At 69.4% G+C, this 17,462-nt stretch overlaps 5 protein-coding genes across 5 annotated transcripts; 3 read left to right on the top strand and 2 right to left on the bottom strand.

Moving 5' to 3' along the window:
- Positions 1–6: 6 nt before the first annotated feature.
- On the bottom strand, positions 7–1,098 carry MICPUCDRAFT_60873 (uncharacterized protein; the record flags this gene model as incomplete). Its single annotated transcript, XM_003060978.1, has 1 exon — positions 7–1,098. One exon carries the CDS (start codon positions 1,096–1,098, stop codon positions 7–9), a length of 1,092 nt encoding a protein of 363 aa, XP_003061024.1.
- A 275-nt stretch (positions 1,099–1,373) lies between these two features.
- MICPUCDRAFT_44665 (uncharacterized protein) lies at positions 1,374–2,540 on the bottom strand (the record flags this gene model as incomplete). The annotated part of the gene is made up of 1 exon (XM_003060977.1): positions 1,374–2,540. The coding sequence occupies one exon, from the start codon at positions 2,538–2,540 to the stop codon at positions 1,374–1,376; it is 1,167 nt and encodes a 388-aa protein (XP_003061023.1).
- Positions 2,541–3,138: 598 nt separating this feature from the next.
- On the top strand, positions 3,139–3,930 carry MICPUCDRAFT_41396 (uncharacterized protein; the record flags this gene model as incomplete). The annotated part of the gene is made up of 1 exon (XM_003061241.1): positions 3,139–3,930. The coding sequence occupies one exon, from the start codon at positions 3,139–3,141 to the stop codon at positions 3,928–3,930; it is 792 nt and encodes a 263-aa protein (XP_003061287.1).
- A 319-nt stretch (positions 3,931–4,249) lies between these two features.
- Positions 4,250–6,275, top strand: MICPUCDRAFT_35067 (uncharacterized protein). Its single transcript, XM_003061240.1, has 3 exons — positions 4,250–4,268; positions 4,466–4,513; positions 4,759–6,275. Exons 2-3 carry the CDS (start codon positions 4,492–4,494, stop codon positions 6,144–6,146), a joined length of 1,410 nt encoding a protein of 469 aa, XP_003061286.1. The 5' UTR covers positions 4,250–4,268; positions 4,466–4,491; the 3' UTR covers positions 6,147–6,275.
- An 8,487-nt stretch (positions 6,276–14,762) lies between these two features.
- On the top strand, positions 14,763–17,312 carry MICPUCDRAFT_902 (uncharacterized protein; the record flags this gene model as incomplete). Its single annotated transcript, XM_003061239.1, has 5 exons — positions 14,763–15,821; positions 15,855–16,030; positions 16,190–16,510; positions 16,652–16,978; positions 17,054–17,312. Coding segments are annotated over 5 exons (2,142 nt in total), but the record flags the coding sequence as incomplete, so codon positions are not given.
- Between the last annotated feature and the right edge of the window lie 150 nt (positions 17,313–17,462).

Below are 17,462 nucleotides of genomic sequence, written 5' to 3'. Positions count from 1 at the left end.
CCGCGGTCACGGGCTGGAGTACATCACGTACCCGTCTCCGGGGAGGACGACGAACGTGATGTCGTCCCCCCACCCACCGCCGCCCCTGCGATGACTCCTCATGCCACTCCGCGCCGCGCACCCTCCCGCCTTCTCCGCGCTCGGGTCGTCCGCGAACCCCCACGCCGTGACCGCCGCCCACGGCGCCGCGCCGCCGTTCACCGCGTCGCGACAAAACGACAACGCCGCCTCCACGCGTCTCGACCCCAGGAGTCCTTCCCAACGGTGCGCCTCCACGACGTCGCCGCCGACGTCGCACCCGCACGATATCATGCCCACGTACTCGTGGAAGCTCGCGAGCGCCGCCGCGGCGTCCTCGCCCCCGTCCGAGACGCCGCGGGACTCCGGATAGAAGGACGACGGCGGCGGCGGCGGCGGTTCTTCTCCGGCGGCGGCGCCCGCCGCGCGCGAAGAGTACGCCAAAACCCCCGCCCTCGCGTCCACGCCGTCCGGGAACGTCATCCTCGCGGGTTCGCCGTCGACGCTGTGCGCGCACAGGTATGTTGCGCGTTTGGACGCCTCCGCGCCGTCCGCGGCGGTCATCGCCGCGGCGTTGACGCGCAGTCGATCGTGAAAATGCGACCCTTTGTCATCGTGGCCCCTCCGCCGGAGGTTCACGACCGCGTGGTGCTTCGCCGTCCCGCGGTCGCGTGGCTCGCCCGTCACGCCCAGTCTCGCGTGCGAGCTCGGCGTCAGCGAGAAGTGCGCGCGACCGCACGGGGTGACGCACGCTACGTCCTCGGCGTCGATTCGCGCGTCCACGCAGACGGCGCTGAGGGACGCGGATCGCCCCCGCGCGTGCGCCTCCACGAAGTCGCGCGACAGGAGCTCCTCGATCGTCATCCTCGCGACGTAAAACTCCGGAACGCCGGCCCTTTCCGCGTCGCCGCACGCGTCGAGCGCGGAGGACGCGTCCGCGCGCGGCCTCAGCGCGCCGTCGTCGTCCGTCGTCGACGGGATCAGAATCTCCACCGCCGCGGTGAACGGGCGGGAGCGCAACGCGGCGAGGTGCGGCGCTCTCGGGTGCGCGAACGCGCTCGCTTTCGCGCGCAGGCCCATCGTCGTCGCGGTCGCGTTCGGACGAACGGCCCGCGTCCGCGCGCTGGCGACCCCGCCCGCGGCGCGAGTGCGCGCGACGACGGCTCGAGGGACTAAAATACGGTCGCGTGGTGACGAGCTTTCTGTTCTCGACGACGACGACGACGACGACGACGACGACGACGACGATCCGGCAGACGACTCATCAAAGCTCTTCCTTCTACCCGCGCGCTCCCATCGGCAGACGACTCATCAAAGCTCTTCCTTCTACCCGCGCGCTCCCATCGTCGCTCACGTCACGGCGAGTCGTACGTGAACTCGCCGTGCTCGCTCTTCACCGTGACCTTCGACTTCCCCTCGCACGCCTCGACCCTCCCGACGACCTGAGCCTTGACGTTGAAGCTCTCGCTGACTCTGATCACCTCCTCCGCCGTCGCCGCGTCGCAGTACACCTCCATGCGGTGGCCGCAGTTGAACACCTTGTACATCTCCTCCCACTCCGTGCCGCTGCAGTCTTGAATGAGACGGAACAGCGGCGGCACCGGGAGCATGTCGTCCTTGATCACGTGCAGACCGTCGTTCAGGAAGTGCCCAACCTTGCTCTGCGCGCCGCCGGAGCAGTGCACCATCCCGTGAATTTTTTTCCGGTCGACGACGTCCAAAAGCTTCTTGATGACCGGCGCGTACGTCCGCGTCGGCGACAGCACGAGCTTCCCGACGGTCATCCCAGTCTCCGGTTCGACGTCCGTGAGCACGTACTTCCCCGAGTACACGAGATCTTCGGGCACGGCGGCGTCGTACGACTCCGGGTACTTGGACGCGAGATACTTCCCGAAGACGTCGTGCCGCGCGGACGTCAGCCCGTTGCTCCCCATGCCGCCGTTGTACTCGCTCTCGTACGTCGCTTGTCCGTACGACTCCATGCCGACGATGACGTCCCCCGGCGCGATCGCGTCGTTGCTGATCACGTCCGCGCGTTTCATGCGCGCCGTGACCGTCGAGTCCACGATCACGGTCCGAACGAGGTCGCCGACGTCCGCGGTCTCGCCCCCCGTGGACAAGATCCCGACGCCGTTCTCACGCATCGTCGTCAGCACATCCTCGGTCCCTCCGATGAGGGCTTTCAGGACCTCCCCGGGGATGAGCGACTTGTTGCGTCCGATCGTGGACGACAGCAGAATGTTGTCGACGCACCCGATGCACAGGAGGTCGTCGGTGTTCATGATGACCGCGTCTTGCGCGATCCCTCTCCACACGCTCAGATCCCCGGTCTCTTTCCAGTACATGTACGCGAGCGAGGACTTCGTCCCCGCGCCGTCCGCGTGCATGCACGCGCAGTACTCCTCGTCGCCGGTGAGAAGGTCCGGGACGACCTTGCAGAACGCCTTCGGGAAGAGCCCTTTGTCCACGTTCGCGATCGCGGCGTGGACGTCCTCCTTGTCCGCGGAGACGCCTCGGGCCATGTACCGGCCTTTCGGGTCCGTCGTCGCGGCTTCCGCGGGCGCGTCCGCGGAGGACGACGCGCGCGTCGCGAGCGTCGCCGCGCGGCGACGCGTCGTCGTCGTCGTCGTCGTCGTCGTCGTCGCGCGCGCCGCCCTCGACTCGACGGAGCCGACCGCCGTCGCGGCGCGGGTGGTCGCGGAGGAGGTCATCGCGGCGGCGGCCATGACGCGCGGCGCGGGCGTCGACGCGCGCGAGAGGAGCGGTGCGTGCGTCGAGAGAGACGTCCGCTGGGGTGCGACGAGCGGCGGGATGGGCCGCGCGCGCGTGCGAGTGGCGCGGCGCGGCGGCGGAGGGATCAGCGCGTAGACTATTTATTTCGAAAAAAAGAGCTCACATATCTCAGGGTCGCGGTCGTTCCATCAAAAAAAAACTTCATCGGTCCGTTGAAAGGGGAAGCGATCAAATGTTGAAACCGAGAGATGGGTGAATGACGTTTGGATCGAACGCACCGGTCGGCCGCGGCGCGCGAGCGGCGAGCGCGCGTCGTCCCGGACAACCCACGGCGCCACTGCCACTTAGCGCCGCGCGACGCTCGCCGTCGCCGTGTCCGCATCCACGATGACCCTCCACGCGGCCGCGACCTACCGCGCGCCCGTCGCCTGCAGAGCGACGACGCCGACGCCGACGCGCCGTCGCGCGACGACGACGCGCCGCGCCACTCGCACGCGCGCCGCGGCGGACCCGATGGCGGTCGAGGACGGCACGATCGACCTCGTCGTCTCCACCGAAGCCGCGAAGAAGACGCTGCAGTTCGATAAGGTCACCGTGAACGAGGCGGAAGGCCCGGTGATCTTCGTCACCGGCGTCGCGATCGGCAGCGAAGCCGAAGCCGCGGGCGTGACCCCGGGGCAGCGGCTCGTCGCGGTGAGTGATCCGATCAACGACGGCGAGCTCTGGTTCCTCGACGGCAGCGAGCGGCTCGCGTTCGTCCTCGACGCGATTCGCAGCGCGCAGAACCGCCCGGAGACGACCATAATCGTCGAGACGGAGGTGTCGATCACGAAAGAGCTCGTGGACAGGGCGCGGGGGGTCGACACGGAGGAAGAGGCGCGCGCGGCGGCGGCGAAGGCGAAGGCTGCCGACGCGGCGGCGGCGCCGCGGCGAGAGGTGACCGCCGCGGACCTCGCGCCGCGCGGCTCGAGCCCTCCGGGCGCGTCGGACAAGCCGCGGGAGAAGCCGCGGGAGCGCGAGGACTTATACAGCGACAAGTGGGCCGGGGACGAGTACGTGGGGGAGGGTTTCTGGAACGAGCTCACCGTCGGCGCGGCGATATTCGTCGCCGTGCCCGCGGTCATCGTGACGCTGGCGGTGACGACGCGCGGGACGCTGTGGGACACGACTGGGTTCTGATGAGTACCGTCGACGCGGGAGCGAGGGACGCGCGCGCGTCGGAGCGCGTCTTCCCCGTCTTAGACGCGCGGGGGGGTCGCGCGGGAGGGTGTGGGGTGGGTGTGCATACCCCGTGTGGTGTTGTGAGTACGTTAATCTATTTAAACGCTCGATGCATTGGCGTTACGATGTCGACCGGCGCGCGCCCGCCGGCGAGAGGGCCGTCTTCTGACGGTATTTTTCCGCCGGCGAATTTGGGACGCCCATTTTGTGACCGTCCAGCTGCGCGAGCGGTCGCTTCAAACGGGCGTCGTCCCGTCCCCGCGTCCGCACTCTTGGAAGCGCCTGCGCACGCAAAGGTGAGCGTAGTATCTTCTTTCGCGTCCTTCTGGAATCGCGTCCGCGCGATTTCGGCGCCGCGCGCGTCCATCGCGCGCGGCGGCCTCCGATCTGCGCGCGATGACCGACAAATCAAATCGACGTTCAGCCGCTCGCGTTTCCTGGCCCCGACGCCATCGCCGCTGACGACGTCTCGCCCTTCCCGTACCTCTCGCAGGCTTCACGCTTCAACTTACGCCCAGAATGGTCGTCAAAGTCACCTCCAGTGCGTACACCGCCTGAACGTCGCCATCGCGCGCCGTCTTCCCACCCGATCGCGCGCGCGCGCCCCCGCGCCGGTTCCCCCGCGGCCTCGAACCGCGGGTCGAACGAACAGAACCGTTCGACCCCGGTCCGCGCTCAAGTGCTCCCCGTCGCCCCTCGCTTCGCGTCCACGGTGACGCGCCCGACCGATGACTGACGCACGACGCCCTTCACCAACCCCGCCCCACCCTCGACGCACCCCCGCAGTCTGCTGCATCGGCGCCGGCTACGTCGGCGGCCCGACGATGGCGATGATCGCGCTCAAGTGCCCGCACATCAAAGTCACCGTGGTGGACATCTCGCAGCCGCGCATCGACGCGTGGAACAGCGACGAGCTCCCCATCTACGAGCCCGGGCTCGACGAGATCGTGAAGCAGTGCCGCGGGAAGAACTTATTCTTCACCACGGACGTAGAGGGCGCGATCGCGGAGAGCGAGATGATCTTCGTCTCCGTGAACACGCCGACGAAGAAGACGGGCCTCGGGAAGGGCAAGGCGGCGGATCTCACGTACTGGGAGTCCGCCGCGCGCACGATCGCGGCGGTCAGCAAGACGAACAAGATCATCGTCGAGAAGTCCACCGTGCCGGTGCGGACCGCGGAGGCGATCGAGAAGGTTTTGCAGCGGAACTGCAACACGAGCGGCGTGCGATTCGATATCTTGTCCAACCCCGAGTTTCTCGCGGAGGGCACGGCGATGGACGACCTCACCGCGCCCGATCGCGTCTTGATCGGCGGGAAGATCGAGGGGCAGGAGGGCACGGACGCGGTCGCGTCCCTCGTCGAGGTGTACGCGAACTGGGTCCCACAGGAGAGGATCATCACCGCGAACTTGTGGTCCGCGGAGCTCTCGAAGCTCGCCGCGAACGCGTTTCTCGCGCAAAGAATCTCCTCCATCAACTCCATGTCCGCGCTGTGCGAGGCCACGGGCGCGGACGTGTCCCAGGTTGCGTACGCGCTCGGGAAGGACTCGAGGATCGGCCCGAAGTTCTTGAACGCGTCCGTCGGGTTCGGCGGGTCGTGCTTCCAGAAGGACATCCTCAACCTCGCGTACATCTGCGAGTGCCACGGCCTCACGGAAGTCGCGGACTACTGGTACTCCGTCGTCGGCATGAACGACTACCAGAAGAACCGGTTCGTGAAGCGCGTCGTGAGCGCGATGTTCAACACGATCCGGAACAAGAAGATCTGCATGCTCGGGTTCGCGTTCAAGAAGGACACCGGGGACACGCGCGAGGCGCCGGCGATCGACGTCGGGAACGGCCTCATCGAAGACGGCGCGCGGCTCGCGATTTACGACCCGAAAGTGTCGGACGCGCAGATCGCGATGGACATGGGCGCTGGAATGAGCAACATCACGACGTACAAGTCTCACATCGAAGCGCTCAGGGACGCGCACGCGGTGTGCGTGATGACCGAGTGGGACGAGTTTAAGTCGTACGACTGGGGAGAAATTTACGGCGTCATGCAGAAGCCCGCCTTCGTCTTCGACGGCCGTCTGATCCTCGACCACGATAAACTCCGGGAGATTGGTTTTATCGTGTACGCGCTCGGGAAGCCGATCGAGCCGTTCCTTCGGTCCGCGGAGGGCAACTAAGCCGAGGAGGAAACGAAGCGAAGCGGCGGAGAGGGTGAAAGACGACCGCGCGACGGCGGCGACGCGCGCGATCGGGGGCGGGAAAGGATCTCATAGACACGCGTTGAATACACTAAATATTCACTCATCAACACGACGCGTTCCGTTCGCATGCAGTACGGCTAGTATTCGTCGTGGCTCCCGTCCGCGTTTCCGTCTCTCACCGATCGTCACGCGGCCTCGTCGTCGAGAACGTCGGCGGTCCACTCGGCCACGCCAGCGCGAACAGAGAAAAAAAAAACGCCACCGGAGAACCCGGGGCGTGCGGCGCGACGACGGAAACTTTACAGAAACTTTACAACGTCTCCGAGAGTCGCGCATCTGACACGGCGCACCCGGAGGCTGGAACGACCGCCCCCGGGTCGCCGCGTCGACGGACGCGAGCGCGATGAACTACCTGAAGAAAGGGTTCAGGGAGCTCCTCGGCGGGGACAAGGGGTCGTCGTCGTCGTCGTCGACTTCGCGAGACGCGTCGTCGTCCTCCGCCGAGACCGCGGCGATTTCTTCGCCGCGGGCGCCGGAGCCCCTGCCGCTTCGCGCGGTCGTCCCACACGAGCCCTGCGCGGCGTCGCTGCCGGACGTCGCGTTCGACGAGAAAGACGAGCGCGACGCGCACGTGTTGTTCCTGTGGAGCGTCTTAGAGGGCGCGCCCGCGGGGTCGCCGAATCGCGAGGACGCGCTGGAGTCGTTCCTCGATGGCTTCGCCGAGGCGTTCGACGGCTGGCGCCCAGTCTCCGGCGGGGAGGAAGACGCGACCCTCCTCCGCGCGCCGGCGACCGCGTCCACGAGCGGCGGAGACGGCGGCGGCGACGACGACGGCGCCGCGGAGGCGGCCGCGGAGAAGAAGCCCGTCGTGATGGGGTGCGCCCGTGGGCATCCGGTGCGCGTCCTCGGCGCTCTCGTGGACGGCGTCGTCTCGACGCAGAAGACGTTAGACGCGACGCTCGGGCAGGGCGCACACGGCGCCGCGATGCGCGCGGACGAGCCCGCGCTCCGACGAGCCGCGGGCGTGAGTCTCCTCCGCGCGCTCGGGATCGCGACGCGGAGCAAGAGGAACAGGATCGTCCTGCGCGAGCGCGGGTTGTTACCCGAGCTGACGAAACTCTTAAAGTCCGCGATGCAACGGCTGAACACGCTCGCCGCGCTCGCGGGCATGCGCGAGCCGGGGGGATCCGGCGGCGCGTCCATGGGCGTCGGCGCGGAGGTCCAGACGCAGCTGGGAGTGCTCGAGAGTTTGTGCGAGCTCGGCGCGGAGGTGCTCGCGAATTACCTCCGACCCGACGGCGCCGCCGCCGCCGCGTCCGCCGCCGCCGCCGCCGCCGCCGCATCCGCGGCGTCAGCCGCGCCTCCGACCTCGAAGGAGTCCCCCGCGGTGAAGCCTCTGCTCGAGTGCGGCGGGTTCACCGCGATGATCGAGATGATCCGAATACAGCGCACGCTTCGCGCGCGTCCCACCGGGAGCGAACGCGCCGCGGCCGCGCTGGAGGCGTCGCTGTTGGACTCGCTGTCCGCCGCGCTGAGCGCGTCGTCTTCTTTGCAAAATTCCCTCCGCGGAGCCGGGGGTTTGGAGGTCCTCATCGAAGGCATCGGGGACAGCCTCGGTCAAGGCGGGCGCGTCGCGAGCGAAGGTGAAAGCGACGCCGCGACCTCGAGCGGTGTCGACGCCTTCGCGCTCCAAGTGAAGGCGCTGCGGGCGGTCAGAGCGGCGGTGCGAAGGAACGGCGTGAACGTTCGCCACGCTACCGCCGCGGGGGCGTTCGGAGGAAGGCTCTCCTCGCTCCTGCGCGACGCCGCGACCGAGTCCGCGCGGGTCCTCGTCCTCGCGGGCGACGACGGTGCATCAGCACCCGACGACGCCGCGCTCGCGGCGGAATCGCCCCCAGGGGAGGCGCTCGCGACCGTGTTCGAGCTCCTGAGCGGGTTCGTGGACGCGGATGTTGGCGGCGGATATGGCGCCGCGACGGCGTCTTCCTCCGGCGTGGACCTCGCCGCGGGTGCCACGACGATGCTGACGCACGTCGTGCACGCCGCGGTGGACGCGTTGAAACACGAGGAGCGGCCCGGGAGTCTCGCGAGCGCGCTTCTGCACGCGCACGTCGCGCGGTTCACGCGCGCGTTGCTTCACGCGTATCCGTCCCCGGCGGTGAACGCGTGTCGAGACGCGGGGGCGTGGACCGTCCTCCTTTCCAGCGACGTCGCGCACGGGCGCGCGCCGGCGACCGCGACGCCGCCGCTCTCGGCGAGCGTGGACGGCGACGCGGCGTCGGAGAGCCCGGAAGCGAAAGCGAAGAGCGCCGGCGATCGATCCGCCGCGGTCGTCGACGACGACGCGTCGTCGTGGTCGATCGCGTTGAAGACGTCGACCCTGGCGATCGACGCGTGGTTCTTCGCCGCGTCCGTCGCGGGCGAACGCGGCGGGCACCTCGCTGCGGCGTCGACGTCCGATCACGGTGGCGGCGGGAGCGAGCCGGAGGTCAGCGCGATGCTCGACGCGATCGCGGCGCGCGCGACGCAGCCGCGCGCGGCGTCGTCGCTCGCGGCGGAGTTGACGACGACGTTGTCGCTCGCGCCGCGGGGGACGTCCGTGGCGTTGCTCCGCGCGGGCGCGCCTTCGAAGCTCGGCGCCGCTGCGGCCGCGCAGGTGATGCTCTGGGGAATTCATCCCGCCGAAACCGACGCCGCCGCGGAGAAGGAGGCCGCGAGCGACGCCGTCGCCGCGCAGGCGTCGGTGCTCTCGCTTCTCGTCTCCGTGCTCGAACGCGGCGGCGCCGCGCTCGGGGCGGCGGCGCTGACCGCGCCCGAGCTCGTGGACCTCCTCTTCCGTCTGTTGTGGTCCCCGACCGCGCGCGACCTCGCGTTGAAGTCCATCGCGGCGCTGATCGCGAGTCGGTACCTCCCCGGCGGCGTGCCCGGGAACACACACGCGAGCGCCGGCGAGGCGGATGCCGCGTGGGAGGCGACGCTTCGTCGGTACCTCGAGACGCTGCCGGCGGCGCGGGAGATCGCCGCCGGGCGCGGGCCCGCGGTCGCGCGCGGTCAAGGGACCGCGCCGCTCGGCTCCATATTATCTAGTTTGCGAGCGGCGCTCGACGGCCCGGGCGGCGGCGCCCTGCGCGCGTACATCGCGGGCGACTCGCGAGGCGAGGCGTACGTTCAAGTCGTGAGTTTACTGAACGGAGAGGGCGTCGACGACGAACGCGTGATTTTGGACGTCTTGATAACGCTCCGGAGCCTCCTGTCCGGGTCTGAGGCCGCGGCCGCGGCGTTCGGCGATCGCGTCGGGTACGACACGTTCGCACACGCGCTTCGCGCGGCGTGGGGCGATGCCCCGGTGACGCGCACGCTGTTGTTGCGGACGTTGGACCTCGCCGTGGACGGGGATTTCCCCGACGACGAAAACGAAAACGAAAACGAAAACGACGACGCCCCGGCCGAGAACCCGGTCAGCCCCGGCGGCGGCGGCGGCGGCGGCGTCAACCCTACGTGGACCGCTGGACAGGTCATTCGTAACCCGGGCGCGCTCTCCGTGCTCGTTTCTTTGCTCCGAGTGGGCAGAACAGGCGCGAACGCGAAAGGGCACGGCGCGGACGTCGGCTGGGTGTTGAAAGCGCTCGCGAAAACCCTCGGCGAGTCCGTCGCGTCTCGAGCCGCGGCGGACCAAGCGGACTTGCTCGGCGAACTTCTCGACTGGTTCTACGTCGCCGCGAGAGCGTCCACGAGCGACGAAACCGACGCGACGTGCGAGTTACTGTCCGACTGCATCGGCTGGTGCGCGTCGCACTCGCTGTCCGCGCGTCACTTCCGGTTCGTGTTTAAAATGCTTCGCGACCCGAGCGTGGGCGTGACTCCGCGCCGGATGTTGCTCCGAACGCTGCGCGTCGCGGCGAAACGAGACGGCCCCTCGGCGTTCTTCGACTTCGCCGGCGAGGACGGGATACGTAACGGCGTCGGCGGCGACGCGAGCGGCACCGCGGGGGCGTTGGCGTTGACGCAGCCGCCGCCGTGGCCGAGCGGACGAGGCGGGTACACGTTCGCGGCGTGGATGCGCGTAGAGTCGTTCCCAGTCAGCGGGCGCGGCGTCGCGCTGTTCGCGCTGCGAACCGCGTCTGGATTGGGCGTCGCCGCGACGTTGCGGCCGTCCGGCGTGGACATCAGCACGTTCTCGAGCGCCTCGTCCGGGTCCGCGGCCAAGGCGGAGGCGGCGAGGATACACGCGTCGCTGCCTTCGAAGCGGTGGATGTTCGTCGTCATCACGCACACTCCGGGACGCCCGCCGCTCTTCGCGGCGACGGTGAAGGTCTACGTCGATGGCGAGATGGTCGGGTCGTCCAAGTTGCGGTTCCCGAAAGTCACGGAGCCGCTGACGGCGTGCTGCGTCGGCGCGTTTAACGACTTTGACGCCGCGGCGATGGCGGCGGCTGCGGCGGCGGCGAACACGTCGTCGACGCTCATCGCGAAAGGCGCGGCGGCCGCGGCCGCGGTCGGGTCCGCGCCTTTTCGTGGGCAGCTCGGCGCCGTGCGTCTCTTCGACGACGTCCTGTCGCACGCCGCCGTGGAGGCGATGACGGCGCTCGGGTCGGATTACTTGGGGTCGTTTTCCCCCGCGGAGACGGCGTCTGGTTTAGCCCTCGCCGGCGTCGGCATGAGCGCGTCCGAGGCGAAAGAAGTGCGAGAAAACATCGCCCCGCGGCTCGTGTTATCCCTCAACGCCGCCGCCGCGAGCGGGCGGACGTGCTACTCCACCGTCGGCGCGGAAGGCGGCGGCGCGTGGGCGTGGCTCGGCGCGGTGAAGGACCGAATCGCCGCCGCCGTCGACACCGTCCGCCGCCGCGGGGACGAGGATCCTCCCGGCGGCGACCGCGACCTGTTCATCGAAGACGACGCCCCGAACGTCGCGGCGATGATCGTCGGCGCGGCGCGGGTCTGCGCGACGCACAGCGCGAAGGACATCATCCACTGCCTCGGCGGCGTTCGGGTGTTGTTCCCTCTCCTCGCGCCGCGCGACGACGACGGCGCCCCGCGGAGTCGCGAGGAGGACGCGCACGACGCCGCCATCGCCGCGGACGCGATTGACCTCCTCGCGTCTCTTCTCGACGGATCGCGATTGAATCAAGAGGCGCTGAGAGTCAGCGGCGGGCACGCGCTCATCGCGCATCTGCTTCGAAGCGACGGCGGACGACGCTTATCCCCGGCGTTGATTCCCGCGATGGAGCGTTTAGCGCGCGCGGCGAGCTCCGCGTGGGGGTCGTACGGTATCGATCACGTCGATCACGACCAGCCCGCGGTTCGTTTACTTCTAGACATGCGCCTGTGGCAAGGCCCGCACGTGGATCCGGAAGCCCTGAGCGCGCACTCCGCGCTGCTCCGCGCGCTCGCGCAGAGGGACCCGGGGGCGTTGCGGGCGATGCTGCCGCCGACGACGCTCGTGGACGCCGCGGGCGACCTCCGCGGGCACGACCGGGACGAGAACGCGGTGCGATCTCGCCGCAGAGCGCTTCTCGCGGTCGCGGGTTCGCTGCTCCCCGGCGCGGTGTACGCCGCGTACGTGGACATGGCGTCTGCGGCGGTGTTCGCGATCGAGGAAGCGGGAGAGAGCGCGGAGGGCGCCGGCGCCGCCGCCGCCGGCGCCGCCGCCGCGGACATCCTCGAAGGCCTCGTCGAGCTCCTTCAGCCCGGGGTTCCCGCGCAGCGATCGCTCGCGAACGCGATCGCGAGCGAGTGTGGCGGCACCGCGGTCGTCCTCGCGCCGCTATCGAGGCCGCACGCGGAGACGCGCGCGCTCGCGATTCGACTCCTCGCCGCATTGTTACCGCGCACGGACGGCTTCGAAAGCGGCGGCGGATTGCGTTCCGCAAACACCGGCGGCGGCGTGACCGACGGCACCCTGGACGCCCCGGACGGTTTATGGTCCGCGGTGACGCAGTCGCTGCTGATATACCCGCTGACGCACGAGATACGCGCGGCGTTGTTCGAGCTCATGCTCGGGGGGCAGCCCGTGCCGGCGTTGGAGACGCCGGCGCCGAGAAAAGCCTCCGGCGGGATGCTCTCCAAGGGCGCGAAGATGGCGAAAGCGGCTGGCGGCGGCGTGAAACGCTTTTTCGGGGGCACGTCGTCGTCGTCGTTCTCCTCGTCCTCGTCGGCCGCGTCGGCGACGAGCTCCCAAGGTCCCCAAGGGATGGGCGGCTCGTCGCTCGTCCACCAGAACGGCGGCTCCTCCTCGGGCGTCCCCGGCGTCGTCCACCCCGCCGCCGCGGGACTCCTCCTTCAGCTCCTCGAAGGCTGCGCTGACACCGAGATGCGCAGCGGCGTGCTCGAGCTCTTGCTGCGGCTCGTCGAGGGCGCCCCCGCGAACGCGCACGCGCTCGTGGGGAGGGACGGGTGGCAGAGCTGGCTCCTGCCAGTGATGCGTCGGGACCCCGAGGGGGCGAGCGACGCGGCGGCGGCGGCGCGCGGCGAGGAGCGCGCGCTCGCGATGCGCCTGATGAGGGCGCTTCACGCGCACGCGGTGCTCCGCGTGGACGAGGGGCACGTCGCGGTGGAGGCGACCGTCGCCGCGGTCGCCGCGTCGGCGGACCGCGGCGGGTTCGACGGGGACGCGCTGTCGCGATTGATCCTCGGCGATTTGATGGAGGCGTTATTAGAACAAGACCCGGGGGCCGCGGGGGAAGGCGACCGCGCCACCGGCGGCGGCGCCGGCGGCGCCGGCGGCGGCGGGAAAGCCGAGTCGTGGACGTTCGTTGATCGCCCTGGACTCGCCGCGAGCCCGTGTGGGGACAACTTGCACGCGTTGCTGCCGCTCGTGGACGCCGCCGTCGCGGAGGCGTCCCCCGCGGCGGCGCTGGAAAAGTCACAAAACGTCGACGGCGCGAGCTCCGGGCTCGACGGGGACACGTGGCGGATGTTTGACGGAACGTGGAAAATCCTCGAAACGCTCGTACGCGCGCTAGTCACGAGCACCGGGACGGAGTCGCGAGGGCACTCGCGTACCCCGTCCATGAGCGGGGACGTGGACGTCGCCGGTCCCGCGGAGGACGCGCACGGAGACATCCCCGCCGGCGGCGACCGCGGCGGCGGCGCCGGAACCAAAAAGTACGCCGCGCAGCGCGTCGCGACGATGCAGCGCGTCGCCTTCCGTCTCGTCATCGTGTACGTGTACGAAGCTCCCACGGAGGCGGCGAACGTCGCGGCGAACGCCCTGGAGGCGATGCTCCCGTCGCTGTTGGCGCCCCCGGGCGGGTCCGGGTCCGCGGACGCGGACCGCGCGTCGACGTCGAACCGACTGCACTTATTCCTCGCCGCGCTCGTGCGCGCGGAGACCGCGTTCACGGCGTCCTCACCGGAGCGCGCGAAGATCGCGGAGCGGCTCGTCGCCGCCGCCGCGGGCGCCGCGAAAGGTCTTCTCGGAGGGGGGCTGCTCCAAGGCGGCGTCGTCGGCGGCGGCGGAAGCGGGGCGAGGGCGGTGGACGAGTCTCAAGCTGGCGCGGTCGCCGCCGCGGTGATGACCGCCGCCGCGCCCGGCGCCGTCGGAGGCGGCCTCAGAGGGCTCATATCCGAGCAGAAAGCCGCGGCCGCGGCCGCGGAGGAAGCCAAGGAGGCGCGACGCTTCGGGGAGCAGCGGAGAGCCGCCGCCGCCGCCGCCGCGGTGCGTTCTATACACTGGTCCCCATACGACCGCGTCCGCGTGGTGAACGCCGATCCGTAAGGACTTTTGCCGTCGCTTCTCTCCGCCCAACCCCCGCTTTCAATCCCCGCCCGCGTTACCTTTCAACTCCAACTGACGCCTTTCAACTCCACCCCGACGTCGCTTTGTAGGAGTCCGCCGCCGCGACGTACGCGTACGAACGCACCGCCGAGCGCGCGTTGTGCGCGGCGCGCACCGCCGCGCTGAGCGCGCTGTGCGAGCGCGAACGTCAACGCAGGGCGTTGTCGCGCGCCGCGCACGAGGAGCACGCGCAAGCGCTCGGGGACTTGTGGCGTAACCTTCACAGAGAGCTCGCGGGAGAGACGGGGGCGTGGGCGAGCGACGACGCGGCCGCCGCGGGGGACGGTTCGAACGCGTCGGCGCCGCCGCCGTACAAGTGGAAGCTCGACAGCGCCGAGGATAGCTCGCAGCGACGGTTGCGACTGAAGCGGGACTATCAGTACGTGGTGTACGAGGACGATCGCCTCGCGCGGACGACGTCGAACGCGGCGAACGCCGGCGAGGACGAAACCGGGCCGGCGGATGGAATGATAACCAAAGTCGTCGGCGGCGCGTTGAAATCCATCGTGGACGGGACCACCGAAGAGGAGGACTCCGTCGCGAGAGCGGAGGCGGAGGCTGTCGCCGCCGCGGCCGCCATTGCGGAGAAGGAAGCGGAGCGGGAAGCGAAAGAGCTATCGAAAGACGACCGAAGGAAGGTTCTCCTCTCCGCGCCCGGGACGCTCGTGAGCGGCGGGGGCGTCGTCGCCGGTAAGGTGGAGATCTCTCGCGCCGCGGTGCACTTCATCGCGGACGAGGACCAAGCGGACGACGCCGAGGACGCGACGACGACGATCGACGACGTCTCGCTGAACCGCTCGAAGAAGCGGTTCTGGCGGTGGCCGACGTCGCGGGTCGACGAGGTACATCACGCGAGGTACAAGCTGAGACACGTCGCGATTGAGATTTTCCTCACCGACCGCCGGTCCGTGTTCCTCGCGTTTCAAGACCGCCGCACGATGCGCGAGGCCGCGGCGCGCGTCGCCGCGTGCAAGCCTGGCGCGGTCGTGATGGACCGCCGGCGTAAGCTCGAGGCTGCGTCGCGAGCGCAAGAGCGTTGGCGACGAAGAGAGCTCTCGACGTTTGACTACCTGCAAGCGTTGAACACGCTCGCCGGGCGAACGAAGAATGACCTCACGCAATACCCGGTGTTCCCGTGGATATTGAGCGACTACACGTCCCCGGAGATTGACTTGAACGACCCGAAGGTGTTTCGAGACCTCACGAAGCCGATCGGCGCGCTGCACGCGCCGCGTCTGGAACAGTTCATCGAGCGGTTTAAGCTCCTCGCGGAGGATCCGGACCCGTCGACGCCGCCGTTTCACTACGGCTCGCACTACTCCTCGTCCGGGATCGTGCTGTTCTTCCTCCTTCGCCTCGAGCCGTTCACCGGGTTGAACCGTAAGCTTCAAGGTGGGAGGTTCGATCACGCCGATAGGTTGTTCTCTTCCGTCGATCGGTGCTGGCGCGCGTGTTTGGAGTCCACCGCGGATGTGAAAGAGCTCATCCCGGAGTTTTACTGCCTCCCGGAGTTTCTCGAAAACAACAGCGCGCACGACCTCGGGTCGCGCCAGGACGGCAACGCCGTCGGCGACGTCGAACTCCCGCCGTGGGCGAAAGGCAGCACCCACGAGTTCATCCGCGTCATGCGCGAGGCTCTCGAAAGCGAGACGGTATCCGCGCGCGTCCACGAGTGGATCGACCTCGTCTTCGGGTCGGCGCAACTCGGCGCGGAGGCGGTGAAGCGACACAACGTGTTTCACCATCTCACGTACGAGGGCGCGGTGGATTTAGACGCGATCGCGGACGCGGATCAGCGCGCGGCTGCGGAGGCGCAGATCATAAACTTTGGACAAACCCCGGCGCGGTTGTTCACGAAGCCCCACCCGCGTCGGGTCCCGCCGTTGGCGCCGTTGCCGCCGATAAAGCACTCGCCGCACGCGATTCGCCTCGCATCCGTGGTGTCCCCGCCGTTACCCGGGAGCGGGAAGCTGCAGCGACCGCATCCGGAGCGATCCCTCGCGCCGATCGCGTTCCTGGCCGTCGAAGGCGACGCGAGCGGCGCCTTAGGAACCTCGCGCGTGGTGACGATGTCCGCGGACCGGTCCATCGGCGTGCACAAATTTATTCGACCGCCGCCGGGAGCCGCCGGACCGGGCGGCGGCGGCGGCGGCGGCGGCGGCGGCGGCGGGCACGACCGCTCGAACTCGATGACGTTCACGTCCGGGGGAGATTTCATCGCGGGTGGCGGGGGCGTCGGGAGCGTCGGGAGCGTCGGCAACGACGCGGGACCCTCTGCCGGCGGCGCCGACGGCGGAGGGTCCCCCGCGTACGCCGTCGTGTGCGACGGCGGCGGGGACCACCGCAGGATCGCGCCGCCGTTCGCCGCCGCCGCCGACGCGGGGCCGCGGTGCTTCGCGACGATCGCGTCGAACCGCGTGCTGCTCTCGTGCGGGCACTGGGACCACGGGCTGCGTCTGATCGCCGTGGACGACGGCAGGGAGCTGCAGATCGCGACCGGGCACAGGGACCTCGTGACGTGCCTCGCGACGACCGCGCCGGGGGGCGCGACGGGGGGACGGGCGTGGGGGGCGACGGGCGGCGGGAGTTCATCGAACGCGCGCGGCGGCGGCGGCGGCGGCGGCGGCGGCGGCGGCGGCGGCGTGTTTTACGGCGGCGACATCGGGGATACCGGGTGGAACGATGGCGCCACGGTTGTCGTCAGCGGGTCCAGGGACACGACGGTCGCGGTGTGGGAGGTCACGCCGCCGCCCGGGGGGTGGGGGGATCCGAGGTCGAAACCGTCGCTGGCGAAGGGCGGCGGGTTAGGGCATCAACCGAGGCGGATACTCTTCGGGCACAACGACGCGGTGACGTGCGTCGCCGCGTCCGCGGAGCTCGACCTCGTCGCGTCCGGCGGCGCCGACGGGGCGGTGCTGCTTCACACGCTCCGAGAAGGGAGGCACTTGCGGACCGTGCGCGCCCCGCGGAAAAAGCTCCAAGGCGACGCCGGCCCCGGCGCCGCCGACGATCACGCGGGAACGCCGGGCTGGTTGCGACTCGTCGAGGCGACGACGTCCACGGCGCGACTTCTCGTGTACTGCGCGGACACGCTTCTCATATCGAGCCACGGGATCAACGCGCCGTGCAGCGCCGCGCCGCTGGCGACGGCGTCGGCGTCGGAGCGGTTACACGCCTTCGCCGTCACGTCGGACGCGAGGTTTCTTCTCACCGGCGGCGAGAAGGGGATCGTCGTCGTTCGCATGGTGCACGATTTGTCCATATGGGCAAAGTACGACGGGCCCGGGCCGGGGATGACCGCGTTGTGCGTTACTCCCGAGGAGTGCATCGTGGGGGGGATGGCGGACGGGAGGATCGCGGTGTGGGCGCCCGTGGTCGCGTGAGCGAGCGTTCGGGAGAAGACTGACGAAAACCACCGAATAAATTCTTCGCGCGAAGACAAACCGGTTACGTAGCATAATTAACTAACACAGACTACTAGCTAGAGTACACCTACTCGACGTTCACGCTCGACG

This window comes from Micromonas pusilla, assembly GCF_000151265.4.
Source record: "Micromonas pusilla CCMP1545 genomic scaffold MICPUCscaffold_9, whole genome shotgun sequence".
Lineage (NCBI taxonomy): Eukaryota > Viridiplantae > Chlorophyta > Mamiellophyceae > Mamiellales > Mamiellaceae > Micromonas > Micromonas pusilla.
The sequence above is the reverse complement of the archived record's forward strand: the minus strand, read 5'-3'. Positions and strand labels throughout refer to the sequence as shown.